This window comes from Xyrauchen texanus, chromosome 35 (genome assembly GCF_025860055.1).
Source record: "Xyrauchen texanus isolate HMW12.3.18 chromosome 35, RBS_HiC_50CHRs, whole genome shotgun sequence".
Lineage (NCBI taxonomy): Eukaryota > Metazoa > Chordata > Actinopteri > Cypriniformes > Catostomidae > Xyrauchen > Xyrauchen texanus.
The window spans coordinates 18,402,477-18,422,778 of NC_068310.1; the positions used below are offsets into that span (position 1 = coordinate 18,402,477).

Sequence of the window (20,302 nt, forward strand, 5' to 3'; positions counted from 1 at the left end):
TTTAGAACAACATATTTGTGGTTCTTCCTCAATGCTAATTCCAAAGGAAGTAAGGGTCAAATTTAATTCACACATTAAATCTCTGACCATTAGAGGTACCGGACAAGCTGGTGAACACAAATACACATGTTTAAATGTTCTCCCCTTCTCCTTTCATACTCTAAGGGCACTGTGAATTTTTCAGAAATCAAATGGCCCTAGGCCAAAGTGCTCTTTATGCACTGAACCTGTCCATTTTGGGACACATGGCAAGTCACATGATCGTATCGTAGTATGGCCAGCCCCAGAATCTACCAAAAAGTTTACTAATGTCCCATCAACTAACATTTGATATCTCTGCATTTGTAAAAACCCTGAACTTTTGTACATTCTCAAACATTCATCCGAAACATTATCACATAAAACTTCATCAGTCACACTGAAAGATTTGCAAGCATTGTCTTCATTGCAGAGAGCAGTGTGTAATCAGTGTATGTGTGTGTGGGTAAAGAAATGTTCACTTCCCTGTCTTGTAGCAGCTGATCACCCTGTTTCCAGCCCCCACCTTCGCTACTCTCCGCTCTCTGCTCTGCTTCAGTCTGCTTTTTTTCTGCCCCGGACAGTCTGTAGCCCAATGTCCCTCCTGCTTACACAGCCTGCATCTCTTGCATTCTCTGAATACATGGTCGTCAGTCTTACACAAGCCGCAACTCCATCTTCGCTGGTTTCCGTAGCCTTTGTTCTTCCTGTCAGGCCACTTCTGCTGTGGTTTCGATGTGCTGACATTAGACTGCAGCTGAAGATGTCTCTCTCCCTTCGCCTTGACTTTGTCTTTCTTTGTCAGCAGCTGTTGCTCTGCGTGTATAGCGTGTGCCAGGGTGGAGGTCAATCGCCCGCTCCATTCAATGTAACTTGCTTTCACTGCTTGTGCGATCTCAGGTCTCAGGAAAAAAAGTTCATTCAGGTCTCCTTCTCTGTCAGAAAGGGGAGAAGCTGCTTTTGGTGCTTGTCTTCTGGGCGGAGAGCAGTCGAGGTCAGGGTTCAGATTCAGGGCTTTCAGCTCTGCCACGGGATTGTGATGCTTGTATGCCGGCGTCGCCAGCACAATCGTCGTTGCATGTGGGAAAACACAAACATAATTTTCAAAAGAATAAATAAATAAAATGTTCTGGTGGTGCTGACACACAAACAGATCTTTTACACATTTTATTTTACATTCCACATTTTCACCCCTACATGCTAATTCTTTCTGCATTTGCTTTTGTTGTCTTCTATCTGCTTCCTTAAAGCAACAGCCCACTGTCTGTTCACATTGTTACACACATGTTGAACGCAGCCACAACTCTGTTTCATGCGCTGCCCTGTCCCACTGATTCTCGCACCACTCCCAGCCTAGTCGTGCTCAGTGTTCCCTCCCCTGGGGAAATCATGGTATTTAATCAGTTTCTCTATGTCCTGCATACATTTCCTCCCATAGGTTTTATCATTTGACAGAAAACCGGAGTATCAAATTTAGCAAGCTTGCTCTGAGATTTCCCCATACTGGCTGTTTCCGTTTCTCTGTGGGTTACTGTTCGACGCACGCGCCTTATCATCTGTCGGACGTCTCCAACAGATCTGATTTTTAACCCAAGATCAGCTAAGGGTGCACTCCCTAGTGCTTTGTTAATAAAAATTAGATCAAAATCTTCGATTTCAGCTAATCTAATTAGACAATTTCTGCGAGGACTCAGTCTCCGTTAGAAAACCTCTTGACCTGTTCGTAGGTCTCAGTCTTTGTTCGAGAACCTCTTGCACTCTGACAATTTCGAGAACTCAGTCTCCGTTAGAAAACCTCTTGACTTGTTCGTAGGTCTCAGTCTTTGTTCGAGAACCTCTTGCACTCTGACCACACAAAAAACAGTCTCAGCCAATATGGTTCACTCACTTTCATACCAAAAGAAAATAAATTAGTTGTCCCTTACCAGAGATATTTGGGTTGCCACGGGTTCGTTTTCATTTGATTCCAGTGGAGTTTCTCCTGGCCCTGGTGTGATCGGCCCCTCTCTCTTAAAACTTACGAGGTAGAGCTGGAACTTCTCATTCCAGGTGGCCAAACACCGTCCGCACTCAGGTCCAGAAGGCACTTCCAAGGAATCCCACCAATCTGACACCAAATTGTTGTGGCAAAAAATTATCAACCAACCATTATCACTGCGTAAAAGACACTCTGACTCAAACAGTCTTTTAAAATGATTTATTCTTGCAAGAAGGACCCGTCATTACACAGGAGTTGATCTGTGCCATGAGTGGGACCCAGAGGGGAGGGCTGACTTGTATTTTATACTCTTTTATCCCAAGGTTTCTCAACAAAAACAGATCCTCCCCCTCTGCATCCCTCAGACACAGAGGCATTCCCTTGCCATGACTATTACTGTTCAATGAGTAATAGTCATGGATCAAAATTTCTACAACACCAAAAAGACACACACACACACACACACACACACACACACACAGGTGTTGGACAGCTGTCCGTAAATCTCTCTCTCTCTGTCGCACTGCCGTCTTCGGTAGGCCTTTATCCCTAATTAGCCTGATTAGGGGCCGGGTGTGCGGAATCACGACCCTGCTCGGCCCTCCGCCCTGCTACATTCCTCCCTCATTCTCTAAGGCCTCTAAAGTTTTTGGACACTTTTAAAAGGATTAAATGCCCCTTAGCAGGGCTTTTCGATGAAAGAATAATAATGGTAGCCAAGCTGTAGGGTCATTCCAAACAGAATATCCCCTAAAAAATGATTAAATTACCACTATAATTGAGCCCCAGACCTTTCAGCCATGCAAAGCTCTCACAATGGAGGGTAAAGTCTTTGAAGGAAACAGTGTGTAGGGATGATCACTTCTGAATGGAACACATCCCATCATTCAGATGAGTTGAAAAGATAGCTGTTTCTCACCCACACCTATTATATGCTTCTGAAGATATGGATTTAACCACTGGAGTCTTATGGATTACTTTTAAAGTTCTGGTCACCATTCACTTGCATTGTTTGGACCTACAGAGCTGAGATATTCCTCTAAAAATCTTAATTTGTTTTCAGTAGAAGAAATAAAGACAGTCACACCTTGGCGAGATGGCATGATGGTGTGTAAATACTAAGAGAATTTTCATTTTTGGGTGAACTATCCCTTTAAATTGTTTGATGAAGTTAAAATATTTCATAATGTATTATGGCCCGTATAAATATATGCATTTTGTATGCATACTTTGTAGTATTTACATTGAGATTACATTATGTATAACAAACATTAAAAAGGTACAGTCTCTTTAAGAACAGTGGCTGTTCAGCGAACATGTTTGTGGTTTCTATACCACATCAGTGGTGTGTGTTGAAATTAACCTGACTGTGCATAACAGAACAGGTATTAAAAGAGATTTAAATCAATTAAAATAGATTGCATAGATCTCAACTTTAAAAGATAATTGGACCGGGTGGGGGGATTATAACTGTTTTATCATTTACTCCCCTTATGTCGTCTCAAACTCATATGACTTTCTTCTGTGGAACACAAATTAATATATAATAAAATAAGAGGTTTTTTTTGTTAATGATGTCTGGTTGTCCATACAATGCAAGTGAACGGTGACCAGATATTCAAGCTCCATAAAAGCACATAAAGGCAACATAAAAATAATCCATAAAACTAAAGTGGGTTAATCCATGTCTTCAGAAGTGCTTCAATCAATTTAGGGTGAGAACAGACCACACTTCTTTTTCACTATAAATCTTGACATCAGCAGTCTCCTAGACAATCACGATTTTAATATGGATTAAACTTCCTAGCGCCATCTAGTGCTCTGAGCATGCGTCAGTTCAATCCAGCTTGAAATCATGATCGCCATGGAGACTGCTAATGTTAACAACTGAAGTAAAAAAGGAGTTACATTTTGGTCTGATCTCACCCTAAATTGGATCGCTTAGGCTGGTTTTAACACTTTTATTTAAAAGTTTCTTCCAGCTATAGAAACTTTCACAGTTCTACAGAGTATTTCAATGAATATTCTGTATCATATTTTATTTTATTAGCACATGAGGCACTCTATATTTAATAGGTAATTGCATATTTTGTAGGGAAACTAGTATAGGGAAGCTCTTTATAGGGAAACATTTCCCCCTATGAAATGTTGTCATCAAGCTTCGCTTTGTTTGGTCTCTGCCTTGAGTAGGTTTTTTTTTTCTTCTTTTTTTTCCCTCACTTGCTTTTTAATAAATCTAATCAATCAGCAGTTTGCATGAATCTGACTGACTTTTCAACTCAGTGATTGTAAACACTTTTGTCCTTTGAGATGCTTATGCAACTATTCTCAGATGTTCTGTAAAAGCCTAAACTTGAAATACCTGACAGATCACTATAGAGTAAAGTGAAAATACACTGCATTATTCCATTAGTTTTGCATAAGAGTGCTTGCTTTTATTGCAGTGGATTGCCCCACACTCTATTCTTTTGTAAGGTAATCTCCTCCCTTACGCCCGTTTCACACATACTCCGTTTGCAGTGCGTTTGCGGTGTGTATTTTTTTCCGTACCCATGTTAACAGGTTAGAGCTTTTACACTGCACGCGGTTGCAGTCCGTCGATCCGTTCCAGTTGCGGTGTGTATACAGCAGTGCAGCGATCGATTACGCACCGAGTCTATTTTTGCTGTGCTGCACCGCACTGAATTAAAGTGGCAGCGCATTGTTCACATTAAAATAGACATAGATTGTCAATAAACTGTAATAATTTCAACATATACGCATAATTACAGTTAATGTGTTCTATAGTTACTAAATTACAGGGTCAAGAAAAACAAAAAAGTATGATTGTAGTCCCAAAAGTTGCAAAATGCCATCAAATATGATTTTTTTTAACCCTAAAAAAAGACAGTGAACGCAAATGCGGTTTTCATACGGTTTCAATGTCTTAAACCATGTCAAAGTTAACGTTTGGATTTAAAATCAAAATTCCTTACACAGTTTTGATTTTGTGGCACACAGAAACAGTAGCTTACTGCAAACGCAGCATAGTCCTATGTGAAAGCACTGTAGCGCGTGCTGCTCCTGTACCGCATACGCACCGCATACGCACCGCATACGCACCGCATACGCACCGCACACGGAGTATGTGTGAAACGGGCGTTAGTCTACCAGTGTAGAGGGTGTGTCCTAAGACTTCCTGAGTGCGGAAAAGAAAGGGTGACCAGTTTTGTGGAAGTAAAATCCAACACATTTCAAATAAGGTAAGAAGATTATTTGTTTGTATATTCTGTCACATTGTGAGAGTCTACTGTTACTTTCTCAGTGTTGAGTTGCCCACAATGTAGATGTCCATTCTGTTTTCGGCTGGTTAGTGCTGGTCTAGCTTGTGAGCAAGCATATCCATTGTAGACCAAATAAGTCTTGTTGGTTAAGTTTGATAGGGGGACCAGCACCCAATGCTGTTGGGTACTAACATCTAAAGCAGGGTGGGAAAACAATTGTTTCATATAGGCAAGGTCTTTTCCAGAGATTTGTGAAAAAGCATGTTGAAAACAGTTAAAAACATCTAAACCCCACTGACCATGTTTCAACATGTTGTTTGGAGTCTGGATTCCCTCCAACAACAAGACAAGCTAATTACTTCACAACAGGTCACCAACCTCAAAGCAAACATGCGTGATCCTTGTATCATTTGGTGTTAAATGTTGTTTACTGATCACATAGTAACACTTGAAAAACAGTCGAAACTTGATTAATAATTATTTACATCAGTCTGTTATACCTAAACGAAAAAGGTCTTAAACATTTTTATTTAAACCTGATAAATTGAAATTGTTCTTGTCTTTTTTTTAATTATTTAACTTCAGTTACAAGTGACCTCTTTTGGCACAGGAATGGTTACATTTGTTAATTATTGACCCCAACATCTCCTAAAAATATATTTACTCTGTGAGAAATTGAATCTTCTCATACATAACACAAACCAACATCAAATTATTTAACGATCAGTTTCAGGATCACTTTTGTGCGATAACTGTAACAATACAGTCAAATTAGTTTCCATGTCATTCAGGTTCTGAATTCAGGTTTTGAAACTCACTTCTTAATACAATACTTGAAACCTTTGCTCTCTCATTGAACCATGAATCTGTAACTTAAGAGCTCTCGCTCTCTCTCTCTCTCTCTCTCTCTCTCTCTCTCTCTCTCTCTCATATTCACTCACTCACTCTTCAGACACAGAATGACTGCTGATCTCAAACTTTTCCTCCTCACCATCTCCATCTTCTATGGCCTGCTTACTTGCTATGGCTTCAAAATTTGTGCCTTTAATGTCCAGAGTTTTGGTGACTCTAAATCAGCAGATCCCAAAATCATGAATTATATTTCACGGGTAATGTGCAGTGCAATGCTCTTTAATTCTTGCAAATCATTTAAATGTTATTTTTATAAACACACAGTAGAGCTTAAATGTTCTATTTATTTTTCTTTCTCACAGATCATAGCTCGTTGTGACGTATGCTTGCTCCAGGAGGTCAGAGACCAGAAAAATAAAGCCCTACCCCGCCTTGTTGCTGCACTCAATGGGTAGACAACATGGAAATATATATTTAAAAAAAATTACAAACCTTCAATTACAGTGTAGCCAACTAAATTTAAAGGGATAGTTCATCTAAAACATTTTATTCTGTTATAATTTACTCACCCTCATGTTGTTCCAAACCTTACTTTTTTCTGTAAAACACAAAACAAGATGTTATACAGATTGTTAGCCTCAGTCACTAATCACTTTCATTGCATGTATACAGTCACCTAAAGGATTATTAGGAACACCATACTAATACTGTGTTTGACCCCCTTTCGCCTTCAGAACTGCCTTAATTCTACGTGGCATTGATTCAACAAGGTGCTGAAAGCATTCTTTCGAAATGTTGGCCCATATTGATAGGATAGCATCTTGCAGTTAATGGAGATTTGTGGGATGCACATCCAGGGCACGAAGCTCCCGTTCCACCACATCCCAAAGATGCTCTATTGGGTTGAGATCTGGTGACTGTGGGGGCCATTTTAGTACAGTGAACTCCTTGTCATGTTCAAGAAACCAATTTGAAATGATTCGAGCTTTGTGACATGGTGCATTATCCTGTTGGAAGTAGCCATTAGAGGATGGGTACATGGTGCCCATAAAGGGATGGACATGGTCAGAAACTGGGTAGGCCGTGGCATTTAAACGATGCCCAATTGGCACTAAGGGGCCAAAAGTGTGCCAAGAAAACATCCCCCACACCATTACACCACCACCACCACCAGCCTGCACAGTGGTAACAAGGCATGATGGATCCATGTTCTCATTCTGTTTACGCCAAATTCTGACTCTACCATCTGAATGTCTCAACAGAAATCGAGACTCATCAGACCAGGCAACATTTTTCCAGTCTTCAACTGTCCAATTTTGGTGAGCTCTTGCAAATTGTAGCCTCTTTTTCCTATTTGTAGTGGAGATGAGTGGTAACCAGTGGGGTCTTCTGCTGTTGTAGCCCATCCGCCTCAAGGTTGTGCGTGTTGTGGCTTCACAAATGCTTTGCTGCATACCTCGGTTGTAACGAGTGGTTATTTCAGGCAAAGTTGCTCTTCTATCAGCTTGAATCAGTCGGCCCATTCTCCTCTGACCTCTAACATCAACAAGGCATTTTCGCCCACAGGACTGCCGCATACTGGATGTTTTTCCCTTTTCACACCATTCCTTGTAAACCCTAGAAATGGTTGTGCGTGAAAATCCCAGTAACTGAGCAGATTGTGAAATACTCAGACCGGCCCGTCTGGCACCAACAACCATGCCACGCTCAAAATTGCTTAAATCACCTTTCTTTCCCATTCTGACATTCAGTTTGGAGTTCAGGAGATTTTCTTGACCAGGACCACACCCTTAAATGCATTGAAACAACTGCCATGTGATTGGTTGATTAGATAATTGCATTAATGAGAAATTAAACAGGTGTTCCTAATAATCCTTTAGGTGAGTGTGTGTATGTATATATATATATATATATTACACATACATGCATGCATACATACATACAGGGTTGGAGAGTAACGGAATACATGGATTAACCAGAATTACATATTTAAATAATTGGTATTTAGAATACAGTTATATTCAAAATGTATTTTGATTACTGAAGAGATTACTTTGCATTTTATTGTCATTTGTTTTATTTAATATTTAGTCCTTTCAGATGAAAATATTTTTACATATAAATGATGTGATCCAAAGTGCATTTGAACAGTGGTGAAACACTTTCTTATGATGTGTTACATTCATACGAGAAGACAGAGAAGTAAATTTGAAGTACGTCTGGAGCAGAAGAAATAGAAATAAAACTTGTGTAAACTGTCAGCTTTACGCTAAGCTAAAATGCTATTTGTAGCCATTTTACATGCACATGTTTCCATTTTGTTTTTCTAGTAAGACCTTTGATATTAGGGCAAAAATCATATTCTTGATAATATTTTGTAAATGTTTTGTCCTGTAAAAAATATCCAAAAAATTAATTAGATTGATCTTGTTTTAGAAACAACACTGCATAAGATATGTTTTTCAGAGAATGTATTTTTAACATGTGTATTTTGTTTTACTGTACTGGCAGAGCTTTTATAGTCAAAACAAGTGAAAAGAATCTACCAGTGCTGAAGAAGTAATCCAAAGTATTTAGAATATGTTACTGAATATTACGGAATACGTTACAAATGACATTTTACAACGTGTATTCTATAATCTGTAGTGGAATACATTTCAAAAGTTTCCCTCCCAACCCTGTATAGGCTATATATATATATATATATATATATATATATATATATATATATATATATATATACATACATACACACCCACTGGTGACCAAAACATTTGGAATAATGTACATTTTGCTCTTATGGAAAGAAAATTGATACTTTTATTCCTTTAGGAGATAAATAAATCAACATGCACTATACTGCACAAACACTGACAGTATATTGATCTTTCTAGAATTTCCAGAGATGGTGAGTTTGACTATGTGGCGAGTGAGCGTCTCGGGAGAACACAAACCTATCAGGAGCAATATGTTTTTGTTTACAGGTACATGTTCAGCCTTTCTATAGGCTTGATGATTATTAATTGAAGGTATGTTCCAGGTTCAAAATAAATTAAACTCAATCAGCACCATTTGTGGGAAAAATCATTTCAACTTGTCCCTCTTTTATTTAAGAAAAAGAAAAATCACATATAATGTTTATATCTTGTGTTTATACTTTTTAAACATTGAATTTGAATGTTTTTTTGACTGGCCCAATTCCCTTCCATTGTATGTACCTTCCTGTAATTGTTGCTTCTTTATATAAATATACTAATGAACAAGTCAAACATATGATGATTGTTATTATTTATTAATCAACAATATTCCATGAATGCTGTCAACTGGACATTACTTGTATTGAACCCAAAACATTCCTTTAAACCAATATTACCAAAAAGTGTGACAAGTTGCCTATATTGCATTGATTAACCCTCAGAGACCCACAGATTGATGATACATTTTATTATTTTCCTCCTTGATCGTGGTTTAAGGTAGACACTGATTATGAAAAATAAAATAAAAAATGTAATCAGATTTTTAAGCTGCTTGATTTTGGTGTGAATTTTGTGTGTCATCAGTAATCAAGTGAAATCTATGGGAAAATCTATGTTGCAATTCTGGGTCTCACATGGTTAATACTAATATATTCATATTTTCCTTACATTTTATTTAGTACATTTTAGCCTTTCTACATTCTTTATACCTTGTTTGTTCATATACAGGAAAAGTACAGCCAAGCTAAAAAATCGGTATCAGTATCCAGATACACAGAAAGGGGACATTGATGCTTTCTCCAGAGAACCCTTTGTGGTACATTTTGAAGCCCCTAAAACAGGTATGAAATGGCAAAACTCAGTCATTGTGCATTGAATTGGTTCCAAGGCAGATCACTGAATAGAATTCTTGTTCATTTAATTTGATCTGATGTTATTGTTCTCTTTGGTGATGTTTGAATTGGCATGGGATCCTGTCTCTCTGTTAACAGTGGCCAAGGAGTTTGTCTTGATTCCACAGCACACCACTCCCTCAAATGCCACCAAAGAGATTGACGAACTCTATGATGTCTTTGTGGATATTAGAAAGCGATGGAAAATCGAGGTGTAATGGTGGAGTTGCTCATTTGTCACTGCCATAGACTGAATCTTAATACATTTAAGATCAAATACTGAACCTAGCATTTTTCTGTCTCTGTTCTTGAAAGAATGTGATGTTCCTTGGCGACTTCAATGCAGCTTGTGGTTATGTGGCTAAAAAGAACAGGAAGAATATCAGACTTTTCTCTGACACCTCTTTCATTTGGCTGATTAAGGATAATGTGGATACTACAGTGAAACAGTCAACTGACTGTGCATATGACAGGTACAACAACAGAAATAATGTTCTAATCAGCATGCCCACACATTTCTGCAGAATTGGAATCCCTTTAGTTTATTATTCACGTTTATTTAGTTTTTTCTTCTAATTTGAATATACTTTTAGCTACCATGAAGGCTGCATTTCTCTCAGCTCTAACACATTTTACCATGTTTAAATTAATTCAGTAGAATTCCAGATTGTCCCTCAAACTCGGCACAGAAAGTGCAGAAGCGTCTGCAGATTTCATCTTGGCCCACAAATCAACATAATAAATCTTGCTGCTTCCCGTTTGCATGTAAACTTTGCATCAAGGGACAACACATTTTAAGCATGTTATGTATTTAACTCATGATTTTATGGCTGATTTCTAAATCCACAGAATTGTTGTACATGGAGAGTCATTTCTCAGAACAATTGAGTCTTATTCAGCACAGCCATTCAATTTTGCCAAGGAATTCCGTCTTACAGAGGCTCAGGTAAAAATATCACTCCAGTACCAAGTCTCTCAACTTTCTGGAACAGATGTTTAGCACTTTATCACATCACAAATTGAATGAACACAAAGGGAGATGTTAAGCATAATGTTTGCCTCAATCAACATTCACTTTCATTGCATATTTTTCCCATGTAATGAAAGTGAACTGAGGCTAACATTCTGCCTACCATCTTTTGTGTGGATTGTCTCTTTCAGGCTCTAGAAGTGAGTGATCACTACCCCATTGAGGTGGACCTTAAGATGATAGACTCCAAAACAAACAGAGCATCTTGCCTCATGCCTACAGTCTTTGTCCTCAATATCATATTGCTATTGCAGATAATATGAACACAAGCAGAAGTTGATAATTCATCTTGCCTAGATGAAGACTTTAGTTTGCGGTTACACAGCTACTATGTACTGGATGTTCTACAAATACACAATGTGGTAGTGATTGTGACTGAATATTTAACCTGTTTTTAATATGTATTAGAAATTATAACAATTGGGCATTTCAGTTATTTCACTGAATTCAGCCAAGTGTGGCTCAGGTTGCATTAATATACTCTCTTGTGTTTTTCAAAAACATTTACAGTATGGTTTTGCCAAAATATTGTTAAATGCATTTTACAACTTTCAGAATAAATAATTTTTATTTGTAATGCACAGTCATTCTTGTCTACCTTTTTACACAACTTTTAAAATGTGAAACGTTCAATTCATATATTTGATCTACAAATGTATATACAATCTACATTATTTCTGTAGTTTTCCAAATATTTCACTGAATTGGCGTTCCCTCTTTGAAAAGTTGGCTGGAACTACATTTTAGAAAATGGAGGACAGGGGGAAAAAAACACCAAGACTGTAAATTAACATTGGACTTTATTTGGGGTCACTGGTTCACACAGCTGCATTTTAAGTGTGAGGTCCTTAATTGGCATGCAGGGCCTTCCAGCGGCTCAGGGGTCCACGGCTGGGGATGTATTTCACCCCACAGCCATCAGGGATCACACGCTTCTCTGCCAACATGGCATCAAATTCAGTGGCATTGAACTTTGTGAAGCCATACTTCTTGGAGATGTGGATCTAAGAGTGGAACATATCAAAACTTTAGAAAGTCTGACCTGCTCTTTGTTGGAGTCTTAATAGTCTTTATGAAGACGTTTTCACAGCAGGGCAATCTTTTATACAATTAACACGAACACCCAATTTTCATATTCCTGTTACATACCTTCTGACGCCCTGGGAACTTGAATTTGGCTCTCCTCAGTGCCTCAATCACGTGTTCCTTGTTCTGGGCCTTTGTGCGCACAGACATGATCACCTGGCCAATGTTCACACGTGCCACTGTGCCCTGGGGCTTTCCAAAAGCACCACGCATCCCAGTCTGGAGCCTGGAGAGGAGATCGGCATTTAGGATCATTGAAATGCAAAATTGGTCAAATGGACCCCATTAAAAATAGGCTATGCTATCTGTCTCATTGGTCCCTTAAAAGGGCCTGGCACTAAACAGCCAGGCTCATACACAACCAAAGAATTACTGTCTGCAGCCTTTGCACACCAGGGAAGTACAGTCAACCTGACTGGTCGGCTTAATAAGCTGCAGATAAGCTTAGCAGAGGAATAATTTCTCACCTATCAGCTCCGGCACAGGATAACATTTTGTTGATTCGAATGACATGGAAGGGGTGCAGACGGACACGGATGTGGAAACCATCTTTACCACAGGTCTTCACCATGTACTTGTTAGCACAGATACGGGCAGCCTCAAGAGCTAGACAATAATGAATGTAAATTTAGAGGGGAAAAATGGTCTCAACTATATGCATAAATGTAAATGTTATCATTTGTCCTTGCACAGAAGTCTGAAACTGAACTCCTTGTAAGTCTTGACAGGATGAAAACTGCTCACCTTCACTGGACAGCTGCTCATATTCATCAGATACCATGTGACCGCAAAGGGGGAACTCATCCACCTTAGCCTTCTTCCTGCCCAAGTCGAAGATCCTGATTTTGGGATCTGGGTTTATAAGAGAGATGCTTAATCACAGCAATCGTACATGTACACAAGAAATGCTATTGTACAACAAATTCTACATTTTGCGGTCCAAATAAAACATGAGACTCTACAAACACACCAAAATGCATTGAACCTTGTTATGAGCTCTACTACAGTGGCGATTATGTGGTCTCTAAATAATCAGATTACTTACCAGGCACACCCCGACAGAAACGGGACTTGGGGTAAGGCTTGTTCTTACAGTATCTGTAGCTGGAAAAGATGATTGATAGATTAACAAGACCCAACGTCTGAAGCACAAGTACGTGGTGACACTCAAGACGTCTGAATTCTTTAAAACCGGCTGATTCACAATTAACCAATAGATAAGTCTTGACATTCTAAGTGCAAAACGCCAACCAATCAAATCTTCAAATTAATCATGCAATGTCATTAAAACTGATCAGACAACGCGTTTAACCAGGTGGGAAATGTGTTCGTATGGCACGTGACCACTGGGTAAGTAACTAGTGTATTTCACTGGATGCAAATTGTGATTAACTTCACGTTCGTGATAACAGCTCTAACGCAGTGCGCGTCGATATCTAGTCACGCTCCCCTGCTGGAAGAGGCCGGTGTCCCGCACATGGGTTAGCGGGCCTTGCCATTTTCACTACGACCAGCTTTTTAAACACTATATTCAGAACTTACCAACGGGCTGGACGCCGGCCCATGGTTGCGATCTGTAATACAAACAATAGCAATCGTTTTAAGGGGGAAACTATGCCCATATAAATAAGTAAATTAAGTACTTTTCGACATATTTGGAGAGGGCTGAGTAGCGCTCTTACCACTCACTCACCTAATGGAGAAAAGGAAGAAGACGGCGTTTCCGCTGCGTCATAACGCATCGAGTAGAACTACATCCGGTTACAAATATACTTTTTTCGCAGACTGTGATGACGCGTTTCCGCCTTACATAGCAGCGTCAATATAGCAATATTTTTTTTAACTCCATTGCTCCAAGGGGGATGTTTTATTGGAATTCCCTAATAAGTGAAATAAATTGGAAAAAAACATGGTTGATTCCTCACAAATACTGTATCTCTAATAAAGCTAAAGAGGTCCACTTTAAACTTTTACATAACATTTACCCTACAAATTGGTTTGTTGCTAAGTTTCTAGATATTGACACATGCTGTAGCTTTTGTAAACAGGACACTGAAACCATTCCTCATTTATTTTTTAATTGTCCAGTTACCAAAAGGTTTTGGGAAGATTTGGGTACTCACTTTCTCCAATCTCAAAATATAACTCACTCATTCTCCCTGAAAGATATTATCTGTTACTTTTGTTTCCCACAAGATGGCACCCTGGAGTTTGTATTAAACTTTATAATCTTATATGCTAAGTTCTTTATACACAAGCAGAAATGTAATAAGTCTTCCTTATGTTTTAAACATTATATTTTGGAACTTAATATGCTTCTTAAATCACACAAGCTTGTAAAGAACAAGAAGAATGGAAAACTTTTGTGTCAATATTATGACCTATTCCCCAATTCCTCTTAATATTCTTATTTTTCCACCTTTATGTAGTATATATGTTTTTATTTTATGTTATTTATTTATTTATTTATTATTATTTTTATTTATTTGTATATTGATGGTTTTGCACGTTTGTACCCAATGTTGCCTTCAATAAAAAAATAAAAAAAAAAAAAATATAGCAATATTTTTTATATAATTTTTTTTTTTTATATTGAGTGTGAATTTATAACATTATGATTTGGGTTAGGCTATACTACACTGGAATTAGTTTAAAAAAAAAATATCACGACAGCTTCGAGGGGTTTATATTACAGCTGCAGAGAGAGAGTGACAGTAAATTTGTCATGTTCTTGCATCTGACTGTCTTAATCCATAACTCTCTATTTTTTTCCTCTTCTGGAAAGTCATTCATACGTAAGAATGTATTTCTTATTTTGGTCTTGGATCAAATGGGTAAGTGAAAATAATATTTGCTGTGATCTCTAATTCACTCTCATTCACCGCAGTCGAAGTTTACCCTTCAAACCTTAAACATGTAAATACATAGAAAACAGGTATTATTATATGTATTGATTTACAAGTACAATATCAGCCCCCATAACATCCCGTTATGGAATTGTAGATATGTGATAATTAGGAGCAAGTCTTTATTCTACAACAATTGGTATGAGAGATGAATATGGTCTGTGATGCACCTTTTGGAAAATACAGCAATCAGTATACCTTTTGAGATTTTTTGTTTAAAATTTAAGATAAATTACCGAAAACAGTATGATATTGTTATCAAAGCAATCCCACAATCTATAATTCAAATGTCTTATAGTTTATGTCAAAGTAATGTAACTCCTTATCTTCATAAACTCTTGGTGAATGGACTAGTATGGGGTGCCGTTTGTAAAGTGGCTCACGCTGAAAATAACAGCAACATTTTGTCACATTTAGCTTCAAACAATGTTTAAAAATCTGGTATGAATTTTTGACGGTCACTTTTTAGCACATTTACAACAATATTTGTTAACATAGAGATATTTTAAATAGTTAAATCTAAATATTAAATGCTACACTTAAATGTTAAATGTTAAATATATAAATGTTAAATATAAATATAAATGTTATATCTAAATGTTAAATATAAATCTAAATGTTAAATATAAATATAAATATAAATGTTATATCTAAATATTAAATATAAATCTAAATGTTAAATCTAAATGTTAAATCTAAATGTTAAATATAAATGTTAAATATAAATATAAATATAAATGTTAAATTTAAATGTTAAATATAAATATAAATATAAATGTTAAATCTAAATGTTAAATCTAAATGTTAAATCTAAATGTTACATCTAAATGTTTCGTGTGAAACTAAATATTTCGCTAATATGCAAATTTAAATGCCGGTAACCGGAAGTGCCAAAATAAAAGCTCGAGGAGGTCAGTGGGTAGTGTCAAATAACGAATAAAAAACATCTCATCAGGGAAATGGACTCTTGGACATGGATTATCATGATAAAAACTAACTAAAAGAATAAGCACGTTTGGATAAACTGTAACTGTAAACAGTAGACTACTTTGAGGTTTTAGTGTCACTTTTATGAAAGATGAGGGACTTATGACCTGTGGCCATTATAGCCAGCCACGAGGGGCTCACTTCGACTGATCTGTCATGTTTGCTTGCATAAAGGCCAGCAAGAGCCAATCCCTACCCGCCCCTGACCAGGAAAGGTACTGTCGGTCATGGCCGCTCTGTGAAGATGTCAAACGAATCGGCGTTAGCCGAGAACATCGGCAGAGCCGTCCTGGCGGCTATACAAAATTTTTCAACAGCGACAGCAACAGCCTCTGGGACACCACAGAACACCTCAGTAATTTTAAAGCTGTACTTGAACAAGAGTGTGCAACCGTAGTCCCTTTCAGTTCATTATAGTTTAAGGACTTAATGTTTGGCTGTACGTTTAAGTATAAAAGGATTGATGGAGCTATCAGCTCTGGTTTCCATGTGGTTTCTGATTGTTATAAACGATATTCCTGTATGTGGATGTTAATTACAAAAAGTGTTTACCTCTGTGAGTCTGTATCTGACCCTTCTTTATACTGTATGATTGGAAGGATATGGAATCAGTCAGAGTAATAAATCACTAATGTAGTTACTTCAACCTTGTTGTGTGTTTTTTAACAATTATAGTTGATGAATTTAACTACCAGAGTTTTTTATACTGAAACAGTAGTGAAGGAATTAACAATGACATTTACTCAAGTAAGGTTCTTCTGTAGAAATTAAGTACTTTTTAGATTACAATTATGAATTCCCTCCTCACCATTGAAAGCCATGTATATTCAGATTTATTGATGTTGAATATTTTGTGATAAACTGAAGATTGTATTTGTTCATGTGTTGAAAAAATTCCTTCTATTCCTACTCCTCAAGCACTTTACCAAACCTTTTAGTAGCTGCAAAATGCATAATCACAAAAATCACTGAAAACACGTTTTGTTCTTACCTTCTGAACAGCCATCTTCTAAGAAATACATAATAAAGAGACAATAGTTATGTAATATATAAGATATTACAAAACACTGACAAGTATTGTTTTACTTCACTGAGTTGTTTTACTTTGCACATTTAGGTACTTTAAAAATCAGGAACAATGTATTGCAATGTAGTGGAAGACAGTTATGTATCAATACATCTGTAGAGCCCTGAAATTTGTTTCACAGTGTACTTTTGAAAGTGAAATAAGACTAATGTTACACAATTGTACATGTTATATGCTGAGATCACACATTTACAAGTTTATCAAAAATAAACTGTTGTGTTCTCTGAAACAATGTTTTGCCATTGTTGTTGTCATTTTGAAGAGGGTTAATGGCATCATTCAGTTCTTGCAAATCCCTGTCATTCAATGGGGAAAGTACACTTTGAGAGTTTGCTGAGGAACAAAAAACTACCCCTGCTGTTGAGAGTTCTGGGTTGTGAAGATGAGGCAAATCACTGTCCAGAGTAAAAAGCTGAACTGGTGTTCTATTTCCTTCAGATGACATAGAGTGATTGTTAAATCCAGCTTTGAATTCCTCCAAAGTGCGGTTGATTCTGGGTAGAAAGACATAATGGAGACAAAATAGGTCTGTTGCATTGTCTATGTCTAGGATACCCAGGGATTCCAGTTCATAAAAAATGGGTGCATAAATATGGCTGCAGTTTTTGTTCAAGTCTCGATTAAAACGCTCGATCCTCTGGTTGTGTACAGAACTTCCTGTTAAGACAGAGCCATCCCCCTGCTCACATGCATGTCCTCCCAAATCTGAACGTTCTCTCCTCCGTGATCAGTCCTGATGTGCAGTGGTCTGCCAAACTGTCGAACAGCTGCAGTAAAGAGATCTCTTACAGTTTCAGCACGATTATTGTTGGAGCAGTGAAGAAACATTAACATCCTACTGTAGCCATCTATGGCACCATGAACAACCAATTTCCACCTAATCAACTTATGATTTCCGTCTACATGCCATATGAAATTTGGATGTGGGACAGAGTATACTCGCCTAGCTATTGCTGTTCTTCTCCTGGCTAGGACACCAATTGGGTCCATCCTTCGGAGTGAATCTCTTACTCGTTGTCTTTGAACCACAATGTTTTTGGAGCGGAGATGTCCCATAAGCATCACTTCTCCAACATTTGGGTGTTCAGTTTTTATTTGTGACAATTCAATATCCAACTGTTGATCACTGATGCTCTTAAATTTTGACGTTGGCATATTATAGTCTTGAAGTAACTTGTAGAAAGTTGGCCTTGAAATTGAAAGAATAGATGCCGCTTCTGTAAAGGTGGTTTTCAGAGAAAGAACATGTTCGAGCTCCTCTTTGGAAATCTGATGTCTTCCTTGGTAGTCATTCTAGAACACAGCAAAGAATATGACATTTGGCAAGTTTCTATAACAAACAACGGTTATTAAAGAGAGAATTACAGACATTATAACAGATGAGCATTCACATCTACTCATTATCTCTCTGACTGAATAGAATTATAGATTGTACTGTACATTTTTTTTTTTTAATGTTTATGTAAAATAAAATGTTTAAATAAAATTGACACTCAAAAGATGAGAGGTTACTGAAATGTAAATGAGAAATCCATCAAACAAATATGAACATGAATATTAATGAATACTTACTGAAAGACAGGTCACTGAAGCAAAGTCTGTTGCTGGTAAAGGTATGTTAGCGCTGGTGCTGGAGCCCTGAGGAGTTTTAAAATATGAACAAAATACCAAAGACATTGTTATCTTGTCACATGTTGGTGTTGTGTAAAACATGCCACCATGATTGGAACTAATGCTGAAACATTACACCACACACATTAAAAAACCAACAAACAGCCAGCTAGGTTACAAGAGTATGAAAGTATACCGAGCGATATGATGTCCCAGTGGAGGTGGTGGGTGTGGCTGGCCCCAGTGTGTTACTGTAGGTGGTGGGAGCCTGAAGAGACAAAAGCAAAATATGGGCAACATTATTTATTATTCAACATTATTATTATTATTATTAGACATTCCATGTGTTTTTAATGTTTATATGCCCAGCAGTCAAAAACCAGGGTTGAGATTGGCAAACAAAGAGAGATACATTTTATGTTTTTTAACAGTATGCACTCTGACTCTGGTACTTTATTAACATTAGATTAAATGTATTTATCATTGTGACTGCCTCTGTCCTCCATCAGCATTACTCTTTCTCTCTCCCTAGCCAAGCAGAGAACGGGTTTTATCTTGTGAGCAAATGCCAGCAGGTAAACCAAGGTGAGATGTCTGACTGAGGACAGAGGCAGATTTCCATTTGACCGACAATTTACAGTGTCATTTGTGAGCCTCCGTTAGCTGTTACGCTAAATTATATAATGTGTGCTTTGCTGCTCAGACCATCTTCACATAATCTTGAACTCACATTTATTTACTCATGAGTTCATCCCACTGCGTCACTTAACCGGTGTGAATTTTACGGCTTATAGAATCAAATGTGTTACACATAAAGTGCATTGGTGCTAGTAGCAAATCTCTACTTAGCTAGTTTCGTAAAGTTAGCCTTAACAAGAATCCAACGCTACGTCATTTGGAAAACATACTTACTGAGGTGTTCTGTGGTGTCCCAGAGGCTGTTGCTGTCGCTGTTGAAAAATTTTGTATAGCCGCCAGGACGGCTCTGCCGATGTTCTCGGCTAACGCCGATTCGTTTGACATCTTCACAGAGCGGCCATGACCGACAGTACCTTTCCTGGTCAGGGGCGGGTAGGGATTGGCTCTTGCTGGCCTTTATGCAAGCAAACATGACAGATCAGTCGAAGTGAGCCCCTCGTGGCTGGCTATAATGGCCACAGGTCATAAGTCCCTCATCTTTCATAAAAGTGACACTAAAACCTCAAAGTAGTCTACTGTTTACAGTTACAGTTTATCCAAACGTGCTTATTCTTTTAGTTAGTTTTTATCATGATAATCCATGTCCAAGAGTCCATTTCCCTGATGAGATGTTTTTTATTCGTTATTTGACACTACCCACTGACCTCCTCGAGCTTTTATTTTGGCACTTCCGGTTACCGGCATTTAAATTTGCATATTAGCGAAATATTTAGTTTCACACGAAACATTTAGATGTAACATTTAGATTTAACATTTAGATTTAACATTTAGATTTAACATTTATATTTATATTTATATTTAACATTTAAATTTAACATTTATATTTATATTTAACATTTATATTTAACATTTAGATTTAACATTTAGATTTAACATTTAGATTTAACATTTAGATTTATATTTAATATTTAGATATA

At 37.5% G+C, this 20,302-nt stretch overlaps 3 protein-coding genes and 1 non-coding gene across 5 annotated transcripts; 1 reads left to right on the forward strand and 3 right to left on the reverse strand.

Moving 5' to 3' along the window:
- Window positions 1-5,115: 5,115 nt before the first annotated feature.
- LOC127628779 (deoxyribonuclease gamma-like) lies at window positions 5,116-11,645 on the forward strand. Its single transcript, XM_052105658.1, has 9 exons — window positions 5,116-5,238; window positions 6,212-6,368; window positions 6,474-6,562; window positions 9,006-9,095; window positions 9,816-9,928; window positions 10,079-10,191; window positions 10,295-10,452; window positions 10,829-10,925; window positions 11,141-11,645. Exons 2-9 carry the CDS (start codon window positions 6,219-6,221, stop codon window positions 11,270-11,272), a joined length of 942 nt encoding a protein of 313 aa, XP_051961618.1. The 5' UTR covers window positions 5,116-5,238; window positions 6,212-6,218; the 3' UTR covers window positions 11,273-11,645.
- Window positions 11,646-11,790: 145 nt separating this feature from the next.
- LOC127628780 (60S ribosomal protein L10-like) lies at window positions 11,791-13,746 on the reverse strand. Its single transcript, XM_052105660.1, has 6 exons — window positions 13,638-13,746; window positions 13,141-13,199; window positions 12,840-12,947; window positions 12,563-12,701; window positions 12,159-12,321; window positions 11,791-12,013 (listed from the first exon to the last, which is right to left on the reverse strand). Exons 1-6 carry the CDS (start codon window positions 13,715-13,717, stop codon window positions 11,858-11,860), a joined length of 705 nt encoding a protein of 234 aa, XP_051961620.1. The 5' UTR covers window positions 13,718-13,746; the 3' UTR covers window positions 11,791-11,857.
- On the reverse strand, window positions 12,399-12,533 carry LOC127629360 (small nucleolar RNA SNORA70). Its single transcript, XR_007968756.1, has one exon. It is a non-coding gene; the product is annotated as a small nucleolar RNA SNORA70 (small nucleolar RNA).
- Window positions 13,747-17,065: 3,319 nt separating the features above from the next.
- On the reverse strand, window positions 17,066-19,804 carry LOC127628953 (uncharacterized). Of its 2 annotated transcripts, XM_052105946.1 has the most exons (5): window positions 19,599-19,804; window positions 18,883-18,954; window positions 18,648-18,713; window positions 18,019-18,368; window positions 17,066-17,842 (listed from the first exon to the last, which is right to left on the reverse strand). In XM_052105946.1, exons 1-5 carry the CDS (start codon window positions 19,707-19,709, stop codon window positions 17,803-17,805), a joined length of 639 nt encoding a protein of 212 aa, XP_051961906.1. In that variant the 5' UTR covers window positions 19,710-19,804; the 3' UTR covers window positions 17,066-17,802. The 2 variants fall into 2 exon arrangements, with proteins under 2 accessions (XP_051961906.1, XP_051961905.1); XM_052105945.1 differs by having other exon boundaries at window positions 17,066-18,368; window positions 19,599-19,803.
- Between the last annotated feature and the right edge of the window lie 498 nt (window positions 19,805-20,302).